The sequence below is a fragment of the Schistocerca serialis genome, chromosome 9 (genome assembly GCF_023864345.2).
Source record: "Schistocerca serialis cubense isolate TAMUIC-IGC-003099 chromosome 9, iqSchSeri2.2, whole genome shotgun sequence".
Classification (NCBI taxonomy): Eukaryota; Metazoa; Arthropoda; class Insecta; order Orthoptera; family Acrididae; genus Schistocerca; species Schistocerca serialis.
Genome location: NC_064646.1, coordinates 16359709 through 16380704, shown reverse-complemented (window position 1 = coordinate 16380704; position 20996 = coordinate 16359709). Strand labels below are relative to the sequence as shown.

General features: G+C 41.1%; 1 protein-coding gene across 1 annotated transcript in view; it reads left to right on the top strand.

The window, feature by feature from the left end:
- The window catches only part of LOC126419878 (translation initiation factor IF-2-like), a 128271-nt gene extending 109324 nt beyond the window's left edge, over window positions 1-18947 (top strand). Inside the window, exons 4-5 of the mRNA XM_050087128.1 lie at window positions 2741-2999; window positions 18466-18947. Coding sequence (XP_049943085.1) covers window positions 2741-2999; window positions 18466-18622 — 416 coding nt within the window. The 3' untranslated portion in view covers window positions 18623-18947. The remainder of the gene's footprint in view (window positions 1-2740; window positions 3000-18465) is intronic.
- The last annotated feature ends 2049 nt before the right edge of the window (window positions 18948-20996 follow it).

The following is a 20996-nucleotide window of genomic DNA, read 5'->3' as shown; positions in this document are numbered from 1 at the left end:
AGGGCAACTGGAGGCTGGTCAAACACAGCAGGTCGTAGCATGGGAACTCTGTGTGCCACAAAGTGTTATCTCGAGGTTATGGCAACGATTCCAGGAGACAGGAAACGTGTCCAGGCGCTACAGTACGGGACGTCCACAGTGTACACCACCACAAGAAGACCGATATCTCACCATCAGTGCCCGCAGACAGCTACGGATTACTGCAGGTAGCATTGCTCGGGACCTTACCGCAGCCACTGGAACAGTTATCTCCAGACAGACAGTCTACAGACGACTGAACAGACATTGTTTATTCGTCTGGAGACCTGCAAGGTGCATTCCAATGACCCCTGGTCACAGGAGAGCCCATAAAGTCTGGTGTCAAGAACACAGTACATGGTCATTGGAACAGTGGCCCCAGGTTATGTACACGGACGACTCCAGGTATAGTGTGAACAGTGATTCACGCCGGGTTTTCGTCTGGCAACCAGGAACAAGATACCAACCCCTTAATCTCCGTGAAAGGGACCTGTATGGAGGTCTTGATTTGATGGTGTGGAGTGGGATTATGATTGGTGCACGTACACCCCAGCATGTCTTTGACAGAAGAACTGTAACAGGTCAGGTCTATCTGGACATCATTTTGCACCAGTATGTCTACCTTGTCAGAGGTGCAGTGGGTCCCACCTTCCCCCTGATGGATGATAACGCACGGCCCCACTGAGCTGCCATCGTGGAGGAGTACCTTGAAACAGAAGATATCAGGCGAATGGAGTGGCCTACCTGTTCTCCAGACCTAAGCCCGATCGAGCACATTTGGGATGCTCTCGGTCGACGTATCGCTGCACGTCTTCAAACCCCGACGAGACTTCAGGAGCTCCGACAGGCACTGGTGCAAGAATGGGAGGCTATACCCCAGCAGCTGCTCGACCACCTGATCCAGAGTATGCCAACCCGTTGTGTGGCCTATGTACGCGTGCACGGTGATCATATCATATTGATGTCGGGGTACATCCGGAGGAAACAGTGGCGTTTTGTAGCACATGTGTTTCGAGACGGTATTCTCCACTTATCACCAATACCGTGTACTTACAGATCTGTGTCGTGTGTGTTCCCTATGTGCCTATGCTATTAGCGCCAATTTTGAGTAGTGCCACGTTGTGTGGCACCACATTCTGCAGTTATCCTTAATTTATGAGCATGACTGTGTATATATATATATATATATATATATATATATATATACTCCTGGAAATTGAAATAAAAACACCGTGAATTCATTGTCCCAGGAAGGGGAAACTTTATTGACACATTCCTGGGGTCAGATACATCACATGATCACACTGACAGAACCACAGGCACATAGACACAGGCAACAGAGCATGCACAATGTCGGCACTAGTACAGTGTATATCCACCTTTCGCAGCAATGCAGGCTGCTATTCTCCCATGGAGACGATCGTAGAGATGCTGGATGTAGTACTGTGGAACGGCTTGCCATGCCATTTCCACCTGGCGCCTCAGTTGGACCAGCGTTCGTGCTGGACGTGCAGACCGCGTGAGACGACGCTTCATCCAGTCCCAAACATGCTCATGCGGCACAGATCCGGAGATCTTGCTGGCCAGGGTAGTTGACTTACACCTTCTAGAGCACGTTGGGTGGCACGGGATACATTCGGACGTGCATTGTCCTGTTGGAACAGCAAGTTCCCTTGCCGGTCTAGGAATGGTAGAACGATGGGTTCGATGACGGTTTGGATGTACCGTGCACTATTCAGTGTCCCTTCGACGATCACCAGTGGTGTACGGCCAGTGTAGGAGATCGCTCCCCACACCATGATGCCGGGTGTTGGCCCTGTGTGCCTCGGTCGTATGCAGTCCTGATTGTGGCGCTCACCTGCACGGCGCCAAACACGCATACGACCATCATTGGCACCAAGGCAGAAGCGACTCTCATCGCTGAAGACGACACGTCTCCATTCGTCCCTCCATTCACGCCTGTCGCGACACCACTGGAGGCGGGCTGCACGATGCTGGGGCGTGAGCGGAAGACGGCCTAACGGTGTGCGGGACCGTAGCCCAGCTTCATGGAGACGGTTGCGAATGGTCCTCGCCGATACCCCAGGAGCAACAGTGTCCCTAATTTGCTGGGAAGTGGCGGTGCGGTCCCCTACGGCACTGCGTAGGATCCTACGGTCTTGGCGTGCATCCGTGCGTCGCTGCGGTCCGGTCCCAGGTCGACGGGCACGTGCACCTTCCGCCGACCACTGGCGACAACATCGATGTACTGTGGAGACCTCACGCCCCACGTGTTGAGCAATTCGGCGGTACGTCCACCCGGCCTCCCGCATGCCCACTATACGCCCTCGCTCAAAGTCCGTCAACTGCACATACGGTTCACGTCCACGCTGTCGCGGCATGCTACCAGTGTTAAAGACTGCGATGGAGCTCCGTATGCCACGGCAAACTGGCTGACACTGACGGCGGCGGTGCACAAATGCTGCGCAGCTAGCGCCATTCGACGGCCAACACCGCGGTTCCTGGTGTGTCCGCTGTGCCGTGCGTGTGATCATTGCTTGTACAGCCCTCTCGCAGTGTCCGGAGCAAGTATGGTGGGTCTGACACATCGGTGTCAATGTGTTCTTTTTTCCATTTCCAGGAGTGTATATATACGTGTGTGTGTGTGTGTGTGTGTGTGTGTGTGTGTGTGTGTGGTAAGGCAGAAATGTGTCACCCTTGAGAGTGCCGCCCGTGGTTGCAGGTTCTTCGGTGGCGGAGGCTCGCCCCGTGGGGCTGAGCATCGCTGGGATCGGCGGCGTGGCGGCGAGCCGCCCCCAGGGCATGGCGCTGGTGGGCCCCGGGGGGCTGGCCATCTCGCGGCCCGTCGCCACCGCCATCGCCGGCGTCCCCGTGGGTGAGGCCATCGTAGGCCCCGGAGCGGGCGTGGGCGGCGGCGGAGGCGGCACCGGAGGCGGCAGCGGCGGGGACGACGGCGACGGCAGCGCTGGCAGCGGCTCCAGGTACTAACTGCCGCAAGTAGTGGCTATGGCGCCGCCTCCCGTACTTCACACCTAAGACTGCGCCGACTTGCTGCCCCTTTCGAACGGTTGAAACCAAATGAAAATTATATCTAAATATGGAGATTTGTGTATTCTGCAGCCCATCAAAGTTATTTAGCTATAAAACTCTGTTGTGTGTAAAATCCGAAGGCTTTCAAATCTATGGACTACAGCAGCGCATGTTTCTGATGAAACGATACCGTGTAACGATCCTACCCAGCTGGTTTATAAGAGATATAAATTATATATTATTTGAGAAAATATTGAACATTTGGTCGAAGAACTATATATTAACGCATGCGCAAGTTTCAGAACGCGTTTCTGAAAATTGAAGTTACTGCGTTTGTGTACTTTCTCCCCTTATCCGCCATCGGAGTACAGGGTAACCCAAAAGTCCTTTAACATCTGAAAATTCAACATTTCACGGAATAATGTAGTTAGAGAAGTAAAAATTCACATCAGTGCTAGGAATGACATAAAATTTTAACGAAACCAAAGAGCACAAAATGATCTACTTCTTCATATCATACAAAGTAATAAGCAGCATAATAATTTATTTTTATGAAAGGCCATTTTCCTTCCGACAAATTCCCAGCGTTTTGGCCGCCATTCATCGAAAACACCTATAGTCCAGGGATATGTGGTGAACAACACTGAACAATATGTCAAAGATATTGCGGCAAACTGCCGTCGGAAATTGTCTTTTAGCGACACTATTGAGATTGGACTATCGCGATAGACTTGCGACTTCAGGTAGCCCCACTACCGATAGTCATACCGTTTGAGGTCTGGAGTTGTGGGAGGCCAAGCATGAGGGCAGTGGCGGCTCCCCACGCGGTCCCCAGCAAACGATGTGTGCAATAGATCTTTCACACGTGTACCAGTATCGGGTGGAGCGCCATCCTGCAAAAAAGTCGGAGCTTCCAGCAGGTGTTTATCAGCCAGGCTAGGAATAATCTGTCTATCTCACTACAGTTCATTTTATATACTGCTCTCATGTGGCATCACTGACGTCGGGCTGTCCATCGTCATTTGCTGGCCGATTTATACACTCGTTTTTGCTGTTAATAATAGCCCATGTCATTTCAGACATGAGTGTCACTGTTTACCTCTGTGACTACATCATTACGTCAATTAGTGCCTTTTCAAACATCAAAGGACTTTTCGGTGACCCTGTACAAATTTGGAATTTCAGTGAAATGATTAAAACATCACGGAATGGACACTACGCACACTTGGTCGAGCCACATCATTTTCGATATGTACACGCTGTAGTAATCCACCATTTAATACCATAGTGATCACATTATCAATATCATTTCCACGAACTCTTCCATTTCGTTCTGTTTTAATCACTTTACTGAAGCTGTGCCACTGGCATGGGACTGAAACGCTCGACTACACAGTAACTGTTTCGTGAAACACGGTTCTTTTAGTTCTGCGTGTGTTAACATGCACTGATTCAAGCACGTTTTCAACTTTTCCCCTGTTAGTAGAACATTTCTGACCCTTCTGAATCTGATGGTCATAACTGTCTTTCTTGGACACCAACTTGTGCTTCAGTAATCTTCAGACAAGTTTCACATGAATGCAAGGCTTTAAAGATAAGCAAAATTAATACGTGGTAGAGCAGACAGATCTCGTGTATTCGATTTTCAATCTTTAGAGCTAAGGCATTTCTCTTTTAAGTATAGCACACGTATGAGGGGATAACTGTCTCTTTCCTAGCACTACAGCGCTTAGCGTTCGTGTAGTTTCCTATGTAATCGCGACTTGCACTAAGTAGCTTCCCAGACAATACTGCGGGACGAATAACAAAGATAAAAGACAACAATATAAAAAGTATCTTTTGTATACTACACGAGAGCACCGCCATTGTTTTTACCTTGTCCTAAATATTTACTTGACGATGGCCTCTGATACTTCACCTGCTTAACAACATTGTCCAACTAAAAGGTCTCGGTATTCATGTAATATCGGAAGTTTCGTCGCACCAAAATGTAAAATGACCACGAAGCCACCCACTATTAAATTATTACAGCCATCTCCTCTCCACTACCCCACCACAGTCTTCAGCTATTCGATAGCAGTACTATCTATCACACACATTCCCATGTACTTAAATACCTGAGACTCAAGAACAGACGAGATGCAATTTCCAAGCTTCTTTTATGGTGACGGCACGGATTTTAGAGCAGCTGCTTGTCAGAAATAAATCTTGCCTTATTCACGCACGATATCATGTAAATAGTAGATACCAGCGACGAGGTACAGCACAGCTTCCTAAATTTCTAGAAATAGTGTAAGTTTTTAGCGAATATACAATCGTGCAGAGAATCTTCACGGATATGCTTTTGGTTCTGTGAACTGTTGACTTAACATAATCGATTACTTTTAATCGACAGCGCATGTTCATCGGCAGGGAAATTAACATCGGACGTTTCCCGGGGAATCGTAATAGGACAACTAATGTTCACAGTAAACACAAAAGCAGTACTATTAGATCCATTGCAGACATGAAAATGCTGCCGTTGAAAGATCATAAAGAGATGCAGCAAGGCTTGAGCAAAGTTTTCACTTAGTTATAGTCATTATCTTGCACTTATCCAAATTCAATGAGAGCAAGAAAAGATGCAATAGTAGAAAGTTACACAATTACGATCTGCAGAATGTCCGAGAAATGTTGCGACAAATTTCGAGGGGTTGTAGAGGCTGTCTTGAGGGGCAAATAGAGGAGAGGAACGCCTATCTGCAAACGTCATCCACGATGGTACAGAGCGTCGAAGTTATAGGCTGCGGCCCCTGCCACTAGGCTACCCCTTCGGCAGCAAACGTGACTCTGTACGTTGAGGGACTGTAGGCGGAATGCCTCCCGATGTTGTTTGTTATCGCCAGTGGAGAAAATGGAGCTAGTTGATGCGTAGACAGGCCTCGCCTCCTATGAATGCTGCGATCTGTTGTCTTGGTGGATGATGGTTCTGGACATGGGTAGCCATCTGCGGTTTATTTTTCTCCTGTTTGCCGAAAAACATTGGAAATTTTTAAAGGATTCCAGGATAAAAATAAACTGCAGATGAAAACTCATGTCTGAAACCACCATCCACCAGGGCAACGCAGCATCGCATTCATACAAGACAATGCCTTTGTGCATAGCAGCTAGCTCCGTCTTCTCCACTGGCGATCGTGGCAATCAGTCGCTATCACTGAATAACAAGCAACGTTGCGAGACTTTCCACCTACGGTCCGTCATCTTACAACGTCACGTTTGCTGCTGAAGCGGTAGCCTAGTGTTAAGCGCCACAGCCTATAACTTCGACGCCCTGTAGCGTCGTCGGATGACATTTCTGGACACGGATACCTTTCCTCGATTTGCTTCTTAAGACACAGTTCACAACACCTCGAAGTTTGTAGTGATATATCTGGGACACACTGTGTATCTGGAGCATGTCACGCCATTTGGAATATTTAGGAGCCCCACAAATATGTCATATGAAATGAGACGAACATATAGAATCTATAGTGCGGTAGACCAATGGGATACTTGCGTTTGTTGGAGGGGGTATGGGAAAATACAATTCATTCCTTCGCGAAATTGAGTACTTTTGGCACGAAGAGTGGCACAAAAGGCTGTTGTTCAAGATCCATATGCTGTGCATATTAATTTCTAGATCAGGTGCTTCATTTCCAATGGTACTACACCATCGAACTGCCGTATCCCACGTCACTTGACAATCTTCTTCGCTCAGTGCATCGATGACTTTGTAGAACAGTTGAAGGTGGCTCTAGGTGAATAATACATTTTACAACCGCTTTGTTCCTGCAATCTCCTGCGACCTTGAATTAAAATTATTCGCATCGTGTGTAAGTGTGGGTTGCTAAGACTATCGCACGATTTACGTCGCAGCGAGAGCACTTTATAGAGATTTATATTCTCGTTGGTATAAGAACGACTCTAAAGCAGCCTCGTCGGCGTTTTCTGAACCATGTATCAGGAATTAGGCTAACAAATGTAGTTCTCGTCTTGAAATACAACAAATACAGCAAATACAGTAATACCTTCCGTGTCCATGTTTACAGCTGCTATTCTGCTGCTTCCGGAAGGAATGCTCACTGTTTTTCGATCACCTCATCTCACTGCATCAGCAAAATGTTTGCGACTATTTCCAGTAATTGCGTTAATTTGAAGCACTCAGTCCCAGTTGCCGTCAGTATACTTAGGTCCAAAGTAACTAATCTGAGAACAAGTATCGACAATGTTAATATTGATCAATGTGCAGTCCCAAACTGGATTATAATATAATCTTAAGTCTCATTTTAACAAAAAGCCCAAGTGGTCCTTGTTGGGTTTGTTGATCATTTACGACTCACTAGTCAGAAATTTTTGGAATCCCTCCCATTCTTATTCCTAAATAAATTCCATGCCAATAGCAAATAGCCATGTAGAAAACCTTAACTGAACTGAATACTCAGCTGCATCTAAGAAAACATTCTCATCTCTCTACGTCCTACATAGATATTAAGATCTCTTCCTTTTGGACTCGAAAAAGAATCTTGTACAACACTAGTACTTTTAAATGTCATTTTCAGTAGTGTTGTCTTGCAAGGGCTCTCTCACGTTACCAATGGGAAGCGTAACACATGGCGAGAAAATACTAAATAGGGTGGAAACTTCAAAAATTTTAGGTTGCCGTAATAATGACGATTTAAGCAGGAAAAAACACTTTTTAGAATTCCTAAAACAACTTAGTTAAGCCCCATTAGCACTTAGAATCATTGTAACCCTTGAGATGAGCAAATCAGTAAGTTGACATATTTTGCATGTTTTCATTCAGTAATGTCATATCGAACAATGTTCTGGGGTTACTCATGTTGAGGAAAGTAAGTATTCATTGCTCAGAAATATACTGTAACAATAATATATAGTGCTCACCCACAATCGTCTTGTAGACATCTGGCTGCCCCCGGTAGCTGAGTGGTCAGCTCGACAGGCTGTCAATCCTAAGGGCCCGGGTTCGATTCCCGGCTGGGTCGGAGATTTTCTCCGCTCAGGGACTGGGTGTTGTGTTGTCCTAATCATCATCATTTCACCCCCACCGACGCGCAAGTCGCCGAAGTGGCGTCAAATCGAAAGACTTGCACCAGGCGAGCGGTCTACCCGACGGGAGTCCCTCGTCACACGACATTATTATTATTATTGTAGACATCTGCTCTGCAGACAAGCATGCTGACTACCACTTCAAAATGTTCAAATGTGTGTGAAATCTTATGGGACTTAACTGCCAAGGTTATCAGTCCCTAAGCTTACAAACTACTTAACCTAAATTATCCTAATGCCAAACACACACACCCATGCCCGAAGGAGGACTCGAACCTCCGCCGGGACCAGCTTCACAGTCCGTGACTGCAGCGCCCTAGTCTGCTCGGCTAATCCCGCGCGGCCTACCACTTCACATTACATTTCTTCCCTCATGAAGTTTCTTGTAAATAATCCACTGCAATTCAAAAGGAACAATAATGCACATAATTACATACGAGAAGGAACAGTGACGTTCATTACTCCACATTAAGATTTCAGTTAACACAAAAACGTTTCCACAGCACTGAAACTCTAACTATTTATAAACACTCAGTAACGTAAAATGTCTGACAGATATCAAAGTGAAATATGAAAACAAACTGAAAACGATTCTCCTTGACATCTCCTCCTGTTCTGTAGAAGAATTTCTAGTAGTGTAATGTGTATAAGGTGGCGAGTAGGAATTACCAAACTACATCTGTGTATGGAAAACAACTAATAAGTTTTCAGCATGTAGCCGTATTTACAAATTAATTTGGGATGTGAATGTAAAATGACTCGTTGCGCATCAGTTCAACTTATCGTAAAAATGATCCATGTAACATGAACTAAGTAACGCATGAAAGTTCACAGTGCTTGCAGCTGGTGAAGGCTTGAGTACTTCATACGTGTGATGTATGTCATTTCGATCATTCATCATCTACCTCGGTTACCCCACTTAAGTACAGACACATGCAAAGATTTCCACACACTCTAATTTAACGTCTAACTAGCATGTACAGACCCTTAAATCTGCCTTCTATGTTAACCTTCATATCGAAAAAGACTAACAAAAGTAAAATTCTTTCTGTCACGCAATCACAGACCGCCCTCTCTGACTCTTTCTCGGCAGCTGGAGCCGGACTTTGGGATATACTCTCATACTAAACAGGATTAATTAATCACATCCCACACTTTAAAAGACTCACTCTCTCTACTACAACAACACTAACGCCCATGCTGCGTTTGTGTGTGATCTGACGAAATATCAGTAGTAGTAGTGGTAGCTTTATTCATCTGTAGATCTCTTTTTACAAGGATATAGGACATATCCAAGTATTTACAAGTTTATATCAATTTAAAATAAGCTAATTCGTATACACATATATTTACAGACTTCTAGTTAGAGACAATCATTAGCTTTACTCCTGTTATATAATACTTTTTTACAAATAACTTATTAAATAATGTAATGCCACACTATTCACTCGTATCTAACTATCAGTCACTGCACACACTATACACACGTTGTTTCATAACACTTCACTCACTACACACACACACACACGCACACACACACACACACACACACACACACACACACACACACACACACACACACACACACACACACACACACAAACAAACAAAAAACAAACACACACACACACACACATACAGACACTGGTGATCTCTGGGCCATTTTCTGTACTGCGACTTCCCATTTGCTATCCTGAAAAACTGAGTCAGCATCCCTCCATAATGAGTGGGATGTTGATCTCAGAAAGAGGAAGAGGTGTTAGTATTGTGCTACGAGTAGCTTGGGAGTAAGTATTTCTAGAAAGGAAAAAAGAAGGAAAAAACATTAAGTGAATGTGTTATGTGGAATGTTCGATGTTTTATAATCATTATTATTATTGCTATTTGTTTGCATAGCATTTTTTTTATCAAACCCCTACTCTGTTTTATCTAAGTAATCCTTCAATGTATAAAATGTATTGGATAACAGGTACTTTTTAGGTGCCTTTTTAAATGTGTATTTTTGCAGTTTCTTTAATCTCTTTTCGTAATTTATTTTACAGTTTTATTCCTTGGTAGAAAATTCTATTTTGAGTTGTATGTTTATTTTTTCGTGGTAAATGTAAGTTGAGTCTATCTCTTGTTGCATGGTCATGGACAGAGCTGTTTGTGCAGTAATTACCAATGTTATTTTTGATGTGTCAACTGACTGGTAAATGTATTCACATGGAGGAGTTTAAATCCCCAGTGTTTTGAACATATCTTTACAATGAGCTCGACTAGTACCTTAGGTTATTATTCTTATGGCTCTTTTCTGGAGTTTGAAAATTGTGTTCATATTTTGTGCATTTGTTCCCCAAAAAAGAATACCATAGCTAAGAATTGAGTGTACATGTGAATAACATGGAACTAAAACACACTGCATGTTACACACTGATGATAGGATTCTAAGGGAATAACCTGCTGATGACATTCTGTTTGCAAGTACCTTTGTGTGTTCACACCACTTCAACTGAGAATTAATGTTCATTCCTAAAAATTTTGTATTTGTTACACAGTCTACAGAGCTGCCATCTACATTTAATTTAACATTGTCATTTTTCTTCTTCAAACTCAAATTCATGGCATTAGTTTTCTTTATGTTCAATGTCACTTCGTTGCTTATTGACCAATCATAAACTTCCTTGAGAGTTTCATGTGCTTTCTCGGCAAGACATTCTCTTGTTTTCTCAGTGACTACAATATTGCTGTCATCAGTGAAGAGAATTTTTTCACAATGAGTAACACTACTGGTAAAGTCATTGATGTATATCAGGAATAGTATTGGTCCTAATATACTACCTCACAGAACCCCTATATTAATGTATTTTGATTCCGATAAGTGTTTTACTAAATGTTTAGATCTATTTGAAGTATGTGTTATATCTACTCTTTTTACCCTATCTGTTAGGTATGAGCTACCCCTTTTATTCCTAATGCTTCTAATTTATTTAATAGGGTCTTTTGGTCAACTACATCAAAAGTCAGAAAAATCCAAAAATATGCCTGCGACACACTCATCTTAATCAAGAGCATCAAGTACAACTTTTGTGAATCCTGCTATGGCTGACTCCGTATTTTTGCCACTTTGGAAACCAAACTGTGATTTGCTTAAGAGTGTATTTATTCAGGAAATTCATTAATCGGTCTTTCATAATTGCTTCTCTTATTTTTTAGAGTGGTGACAGCAGGGAAATTGGAAGGTAATTCTCTGTGTCTTCTGCATTACATTTCTTAAGCAAAGGTACAATTCTTGGCTCTTTTAACTACTCTGGGAATGTCCCTGATGTGAAGCATTCATTTATTATATTTCTCAAGGGGCCTTGTATAATCCCTATGCATTGTTTCAGTACACACATTGGTATTTCATCTAAGCCTACCGACTTTTTATTTTTTAGGTTTTGAACAGTTTTATTGACCTCATTCTCTGTGGTTGGAAGTAACATTGTATTTAGTGCAACATTATTTACAGGTGCTATATTTGTTTTGGGGAATTTTTGCTGTAACTTCTATGCAATACTTGAAATTTGCTCGTTTACATAATTTACTAAGTGTTGTGTATCATTTATTACCTTATCCCCCTTCCTTAGCGGTATGTTATTCTGCGTTTTATTGCTTCTCCCCGTTTCCTTTCTATAACATCCCTGACTGCTTTGCTTTTATTCTCTGCAATATATATTATGTTGTCATTAAATGACTTTTTTGCAGCAGTCAGCACCTTCCTACAGATCTTTTTGTATCTATGACAGAAATTTAAGAATTCTGGATCATTGCGAAACTTTTCCATGGAACAGGTGTTAAAGTGTTTGGGAGGACTTCTTTATACCTGTTGTTATCCATCTGTTTTTGTGAGATATTGATACAGACTTGCATACTTTTGGAAATGCTTTCCCAAAGTGCAATTTAAACAATGTGGAGAGTTTAGAAAATTTCATATTCCCATTGGTTTCCTTATACACTTCATCCCAGCTTTGTTTCTCTAGTTCTTTTGAAAAATCTTTTATTCTGATTTCTGGTAAATGTCGTTTGTAGGCTTGTAGTAGATGGAATGATTTGATGCCTGATTTTACTGTTGTTATTTGGCAGAGATGGTCTGATAGTCTGAGACCTTTTACAGCTACATCACATTTTTCCCAGTCCATATTTGTGGCCACATGGTCAGTTACTGATGCAGTCGTTGTAGTAACCCTTGTTGCACTATTGACCAATAGTGACATGCCAAAACTTTGAAGGATGTTTATGAAGGTGCTGTTGGATTCATTTATGATATTAGTGTTGATGTTAATGTCCCACACAGAATTATGTTGACCTTTGTACTTGACACTTTATCCAGAGCATCTGTTAACTGATTGAAAAAAGTGACCACACTACCACTGGGAGATCTATATACGCACAAAATGATTAATTTCTTGGTGATATCAAGCCCCATTAATTCAATAGCTGATATTTCAAAGTGTTTGTCTTCACTTACTGCACTGAGGTCATGTCTTGATTTGAACTGTGTTCCTTTCCTGTATAAATGCATGATCCTCCACCCCTTGAAGTAGTTCTGCAGTAAGAGTTTGCCTTTTCATACAATGATATTACTACAACTTGGACTTCTGTGTCTCTACACCAGTGCTCAGTAATAGAAACTACTGTGCAGTTCAAAGAATGGAGCTCAACTTCTAATAGTTGTATTTTATTTTTTATTGACTGTATGTTTTGATGGAGGATTGTTAAGTCTGTGAAATGCCTCATGTTACTCTTTCCAATGGTATGTTTTTCTTTGTGACATCTGGTATATGTGATATTTGAAGTGTTAAAATCTGTTTTGTGAGTGATTGTTTCAGTATTTTTTAAAGTGCTGGAGATACTCTTTAGACAGGGGAACCGGTTGTCTGGATTTATTCCAAAAAAATACCTTCTTTTCCTACCTATGACAACAGGTATTTGACCATGTATGGCCAGAGACCCACCCCCTGTACTTTCATCAATCAGCTGTACCAATCTTCCCTTCCCAGTCCTGTTTAGGTTTAGGCCATGCCTAGTGAAACCCCATCTGTTGATAGTCTCGATGGGCACCAGAGAAAAATGAGCAAAGTTGGCTGTCCTTAGAGCCATCCCTAATCTCACATTGATTTACCTCACAGTTCCATCAAGGTGTGATCGATCATGACGCTAGAACAGCTCAACAAAGTGTACGTTGGTGCCATGAGTCAGGAAAGCTATCTTGCCCAGGTAACCATCTATGTCATATGCCCCATCCCTGTCCTAACTGTCTCCCACCCCAACCACTATCACTACATGCTCCTCTTTTGTAAAGTCCTTACATATAGACCCTAGGTCCTCTATCACAAGACTTAGCCCTGCATTTGGCTTGAAGATACTGATGGCCTGGTACACTGCCCCTAAACTTTCCTGTAACTGAGGGCCTACACCTCGCCCATGGCTACTACCTAGCAGCGGCACTTTCTTGTTCCTAAGACTTTGTACATTCCTAAGCTTCTTGGCCACGGTTGAAGTGTGCTGCACATTTCCTGCTACTCTTTCTGCCTGAGGCTCTTCTCCACTTAACTCTGGCAGTGGCAGATACCTGTTTTTGGTGTTGATGATAAAATTGTCAGATCGCATTCTCTTTCTTCCTATCCTCCTACCACCTGCCAGTTCCCAGCCACCGTCCTCCCCCCCCCCCCCCCCCTATCTCCCTTGATCCTTAAGTGTTCCTTCCTTGCTTCCTCCTTTCCTGTTCCCCAACCAAAATGTTCCTTCTGCATACTCTGCAGTTCCAGGAGAGAACCTCTTCTGTTCTCCCAACAGTCTCCCCACTGCATATACCCCAGTGAAAATATTTCCTACAAGATTGGCAACAAATCCCTCTACTCACTACCTTATAACAGCTCCCACATTTCTCACTCATGGTCAGTTTCGAAAGAATAATTAAGTTTAAAGAATGATTTAAATTTGTCAAGGACGCGAGATTGGCAATATGTAAACAAAAAATGACACAAAAGTATTATGTGTGTTGGTTGTTGTTTTTGTACTGATTTAGAAATACAATGACAGAAGAATGAATTTATAATTACTTTGCTTTTAGAGAATTTGCGTTATCAGGCGTTGTTTGGTCAGGTTTTTAAAGGTCGTTTTAAATGGATTTCTTATAATGGCTGAGGCCGAAACGACTTAGGTTGCGTAGTTCATGAAAATGAAAAGCGACAGTGATTTCCACGAAGACCTTTATTAGTGCCGTTACGTTTATCGACTCGTATAATGATTTTATGTCACCTATTGCCGCATTAATATCTGTTCTATGTTTAAAGCACTCCTTACTCCCTTAAAACTAAATGCCCTTTTTCCACTGTATCTTTCTCATTCATGAAGTCCCTAGCCAAAAGAATATATATAAGTTTCTCTGTCTTAATACTCGTTGTGTCATTATATTTCACTTTTTTTCCACTCACTGTAACTATTTTTCTTTTTATTACATTTATTATTATTAGCGGTAGTACTAGTAGTAGCAGAATTATTATTGCTGTTACTTTATTATCAGTCTTGTTATTCAAAAAGCCACAGATGCATACAAATTACGGTTCAAAACATGTTTCATTTGCGTTGCTACCATTTATACTACAGTTTATAGAGTTATAAACATTTTAGATCTAGTAGGAATTAGTGAAGTGACAGGATGAATAAGTTTTCTGGTCAGCTGAGTACGGAGTTATCAACACAAGTCCTTTAGGTTAAGCGCAGGAGTAGGAATTATTGAGACACTGGCAGGTATGACAGTCATTTAGAAATTACATATTGAAATATAAAACACATGAAGAAGTATAAGTGGCTGACCTGATTTATTAGTTTTACAATGCTGATTAAAGGTATGGGAATTGCTGAAAATTTGAACAATGAAGGTGAGACCTAGGAAATTGAAACAGCCAGAGGCTACTCACAGGTTTAAGAGGTACCTTAGCCATGGACTGAGTGAAATGTCTGAAAGAAATACACCGAAAGATGAATTGGGAGCTTCTTGAGATCAAAAAGGCGAAGCCCATAGAACTCTTCGAATAGTAGGCGAAATATTACATTCATGATAGGAGAAAATACAAAAATGTAGTAAATGAAGTATCCAAAGGAGAATGCAGATGTCTAAAAAGTGAGATTGACTGAAAATTGAAAAATTCACTAGAGTAGTAACTATAGGGAAAATTGTGAGCTGTTGGTACGTGCATGTATATGTGAATGATATATCATGTATAAGAAACTAAAGGAACATTTGGGAAAATAGAAACAATAGTGTATCAAGAGCTCGATTGGCAAGAAAATGCCAAGCAAAAAGGGAAAGTTTTAAGAAGGTCTACATAAAGGGAAGAAACTTGAAAATAATATTATGGAAATGGAAAAGAAAGTGGGTGAAGATGAATTTGAGGTATAAGATAGAGCAGGCGCAATTTAACAGAGCACTGCAAGACTTAAATCGAAACAAGGACCCGAATCAGACGATTTACCTCAGAGTTATAAGATTCTTGGGAGAACCAAACATGTGAAAACTATTCTACATAGTATATGCGATATATGAATACACTCAGAATTCAACAAGAATATAATTACCCCAATACCAAAGAACACAGGTGCTGCTAGGTGACAGTTTCGGTTCTGTAGAAATGTAGAAACACGTAAGAAATACTGGCTTCACAACTTATGGTAGCAGATAAGTCGACTAAATGGAAACTCACATTTGTTGCAGACGTTGATTTAGAAAATAATTTTACTGTATGAAAATGAGACACCTACATCCGTCCTTTCAGTACTGAAAGGCCGTGGTCCCCCAGATCTCCAGTAAAAAGGATGGACATACAAAAACAATTTCAGAATGTTGTTTGAAATACATTCTTTATTATATTGAAGTTATGAAGAATGACAACAGGGAGTGACAGGTTGTATCCAATTAGTACAGATACCAGATGCAGTTATAAAAGTTGAAGGAGAAGAAAAAGCTTCAGCGTTTGAGAAGAAAGTGAGATAGGGTTGTAGTATACCTGCATGTTAGTCTCTATATGGAAGAATCGGTAACGAAATCCTAGGAGAAATTTGCAAAAGGAGCTAAAAACAGGAAATACAATTTTTAAACATTGCAGACGAAACTGTAATTCTGCGAGTAACGCCAAAGGTCTTGTAACATCAGTTGTTGCAGTGGACATTGCCTTCAAATGAGATTTTCAGACAAATATCAACAAAAGTTAAGCAACGCTAGTTGAATACAATGGAATTAAATTACGTGTTGATCAGGAAACAAATTACGGACAGTCATTAAAAGTATCTGACGCCTTTTGCCATTTGACCATGAAAATAACTAATGATGGTAGGAGTAAACAGGCTATACATGCATACTGGCACCAACCACAAAATCTTTTCTGAGAAAACGAAATATGTTAACATGTAATACAAATTTCAATGTCAGGAAGGATTTTTTTTGAAAGTGTTTGTGTGTTGTATAGCCTTATATGAAAGGGAGAAATAAATGATAAACAGTACAACCAAGAAGAGCACAGAAACTTTTCAACTATGGTGCTACAGAAGAATGCTGTGAATTAGGTAGATAAATCGATTAACCAACAAGGAGACATGAATCTCATTGGGAGAAAAGAAATTGATGGCACAGCTGAAAAAACGACTGGATAGGCTGACAGGACACATCCTGAATCAACAAGGAGTAGTTTATTAATGAAGGAAATTTTGTGGGATAAAAATTGTAGACAGAGAACAGGGACTAATTACAGGAAACAGGTTGCAATGGGCATTGGTTAAGAGTAGTTACGAAGAGATGAAAAGACTTTAGCCCGAGAGATAAGCACGGAGAGATGCGTCAGACTATTCTTTCTACTTAAATCCGCAAAAATATTATAAGTATTATCACTCTTAAGAAAACTTTTGTGAAGACGTTCTGGATGCGTAAGAGCCAGATCCAGTGTAACAGAGGACCTGAACTTCTTCATGTAATCAGTTTAAATGAGTAAATGAATGTGCTAAAAATAGTTTCCTGATCTTGAACGCATTTTACATATGAAGCCTTTTGACCTTTATTTTAATGTTAACATGAATTTAGAGAACTAAAGCTTATTACTCTCCAAATAGCGATACAATGCAATGAAATCTGCATTTGACATGAAACCGATAGCTCTAACAGCAATTAATTGTCTCAAGAGGACTAATGTTAAAGTTAAAAACGAATTTTGTTATGAATACTAGTCTTTTTCTCGTTTTGCTATGTAAAATTTCCTACCTAATTTCGATTGCTGTATGGTTCGTAAGGAAGAGAATCAGAGAAGTTGCATAAGTAGCACAATTAATCGTACTTAAATCGATGACTCTGAGATTCAAACTTCCAAATGGATGTTTAGGAAACGTCTTTAAATGTACATAGTTACCAGATTCAAAGTTATAATTTACGAATGAGGTCATCTGTAACCTCCAAAATAATTATGTGTTTGATAAAATAAACAAATTGCTTTGAAAAATTGTTAGTCCATACTTTGTGCAAAAACTTTATAGATCATTCTTCGTTGTAATCTGTTGTTTTATAATATTTTTTAAGGAATTACTATACTACTTAGTGTTTTCCTGTACCTATTGCTTCCCAAATCTCCATACCCTCCGTTTTTCTTTTGAGGCACACTTGAAGGGGACATCTGTGCCCGGGTACCAAGTACAGATGTTCACCCCCCTTTTCAGTTTCTTAGTTTAGCTAATGGTTCCATATTAATTTCTTTTCTAATATAAATTTTTCTCTTTGCTTCTAATAAGGTATACTCAAACGCACTCGTTAAAAATTTCGTATCATCTGATATTTTCGTGAATAGTCTCTTGCAGTATGTATTCCATTTTTGGTTCTACCATCAAAATTACCATTTTTTATCTTCAATAATAATGTTTGATTTTATTAATTATTTTCCATGAAATGTTATTTTCTTTGTTAAGTTTTTTATTTTCCATTTTATATTCATGTTTACAGTCAAAACGGTATTATTTACGATGTTTCGATCACCAGCATAGTGTCTACAATTCAGCTATGTATTTTCCCCCTTCAAATTTTCGGAATCCCATTCAGTTTTCCATGTTTCAGACATGTAGCGTATGTTTTTATTAAATAGTGGTGTAACACTGCGCACTCGAGTCCTTTCTTTGTGGGAACCTGATCTGTAGATTTTCCAGTACTATATAAATAAACTTGTTCATTTCACGTTTACTAAAAACTGACGAGGGAGTTGGCATTCCTCAGTGACTAACTGCACCTTCTATCTCGAGTATAATAACGCCCATTTTTACTGTTGCTCTGTGCAGGTACAAGGTCCGCACCCGCGTCAGTTCGAGCAGCCCGCAGGAGCTGGCCGTGGGGCCGGGGGTGGCGGGTGCCGCCGGGAAGTACAGCGTCATCCCCAGTTCCGTCTCTAAAGCGGCGCAGCCGCTGCTCCTGCTTCCACTCAACTACTACTACTAGTCCCTGCCCTGTAGGCAACACTTCGCACGTCGCTGTGAAACGTGCGGCATACTCAACGCCGTCCTGCAGAATTCTTCCACATGACAAGCAGACAAAGCGCAAATGAATGTTCTGACATAATTAAATGTCCACTAAGCTACGCATTCATCCAACAGAAGTTCCCTTGATGGAAAATTAGGACATTGGCATAACAATTCATGTCATGTTTTTCGACTTATCGATCTAATTCAAACACAGAATATGTTGTGCAGTTCGTAGTGTTACCACAGAATGTACATTTACAAAATTTTCTTTCCGAAATAAATTTCTTTTAAGAAACACTAAATGTCTGATACAATACTAATTGTCGTGAACACGTTAAATGCCGGCCGGTGTGGCCGAGCGGTTCTAGGCGCTTCAGTCTGGAACCGCGCGAACGCTACGGTCGCAGGTTCAAATCCTGCTTCGGGCATGGATGTGTATGATATTCTTAGGTTAGTTAGCTTTAAGTAGTTCTAAGATCTAGGGGACTGATGACCTCAGATGTTTAGTCCCAAAGTGCTAGCCATTTGAACCAACACTGTCTCTTACACATTTCCAGATGGCACATTAAAACTGTGTGTTGGACAGAGATTCGAACTCGGGACCTTTGCCTTTCACAGGCAAGTGCTCTACAGACTGAGGTACCCAAACACGACTCACGACCTGTCCTCACAGCTTTCACAGCTTTATTTACACCAGTGACCTACCGAAAATTCCTTTTTTTTTTTCCATTGATCTACATCTTCACTTTCTTCGTGGTACTTCCTACATGGGGTTTAATGGATATAAATGCAGATATTTTTATGTAGTATCTTAATTTGTTGGTTGTTTTTTCTCTGCGTTTAATAGACTTCCCACAGACACAACGCACAATTAACTATTTGATGTTTTCTGCTCGGTCCCAACTTCACCACTAAGTGGACTACCCCTGTCACTGAAGAGTAACAGTTTTGCGTTGACACTTTCACACTTTAACACCTGACGTACTGCCAAAGCGAAAAATAAGCATTATGGCTTGCTCTTGCCACTTGAACTGAGGGTACTAACCAACCAAAAAATGCGCTCCACCTGGTACATATTTTTATTAGCCTCCAGATGAAGTAGATATTGATGTAATGTTGTTCAGTACACTGTCCTCAGCCACCGTCAGATATATCTACACTTACATCCGTTACATTCTGTATATTCTGTTAATGTTTGATCCACTAATCAATAGCCCTTTTCTTCTTATTCTCTGTGTTTTCTTTATTTTTTCTTTTATAAAGACCTGCAGAAATTTTTTTTATCTCAAAATATGGCATATCCACCCAAAACATCGCATACTCAATTAATTTTCTGTGACAGATATTTGTAGAAATAAGTTTCCTCTCACCAGTTCGTGTATGTATCTCTAGGTTCATTATTCCGTCTGTCCATTTTATTTTTACTCTCCTTCTACAGTACATCTTAGATCTCTCCAAAATCATTGACTCATACAGTGCCATATTTCACATGTAACATTTCACCTATTTACTTTGCTCGACTACAACTTTTCCTACTCAGTCTTTTTGTGAATACATACTGGGCACTGGAAATTCGACGTCGGATTCATTGCCAGGTTAAGCACCACTTTCTTTCAGACTTCTCAGGTATCATGGCTCGTTTAACGTTCTCAAGAAGGTTGATTGGTCTCACTCTTACGTTCGGGGGCATATTTTTTTGACATTTCCCATGTCCTTTGTATTCCTTACATTAATTTTATACCATATTCTCAATCAATATCAACTACCCTCTCTGTCAGCTCCTGTAAGGTTTTTACAAGTTTGGCTGTAAATATTGCAGTATCTGCGTGTTTCACTTTGTTTGTAACTCTCCCTGTTATTCTATAATCACCAACTTCTACCAATAACTCTCTCATAAAATGTCCTCCATATGCATCGATTGGCTTAGGAGTCATACAGCAACCTTATCTCAGCCCACTCATAGTTACAACCCTATCAGTGCCTCTAACAGTCAGTCGGAATTTACTTTTTTTCCATATACTGATTGTTAATACGTCTTCACTCTCTCAAATCTACCCCATTTTTTTCTGTTTCCAGGAATCTGGCATAACTGGCATGGTTAAAAACTTTTGCTTTCAGGGAGCACACAGTGCCACGTATATCTCTAAAACCCGTTCTTATTTTAGAGTCTCAACGATCCGGAGGCGTCCTGTATCACTTTTACTTCTTTGAACCCTGACACATTTTTCGATCACCGCTTCCCTGCTACTTTCCAAACGTTTAGATGCAAAGCCTGCAATGAATTTCGCGGTATGAGAGAGAAAGGTGATGGTCCTGTAAACATTGCAATTCTCTTTTTCTGTCCTAATGTG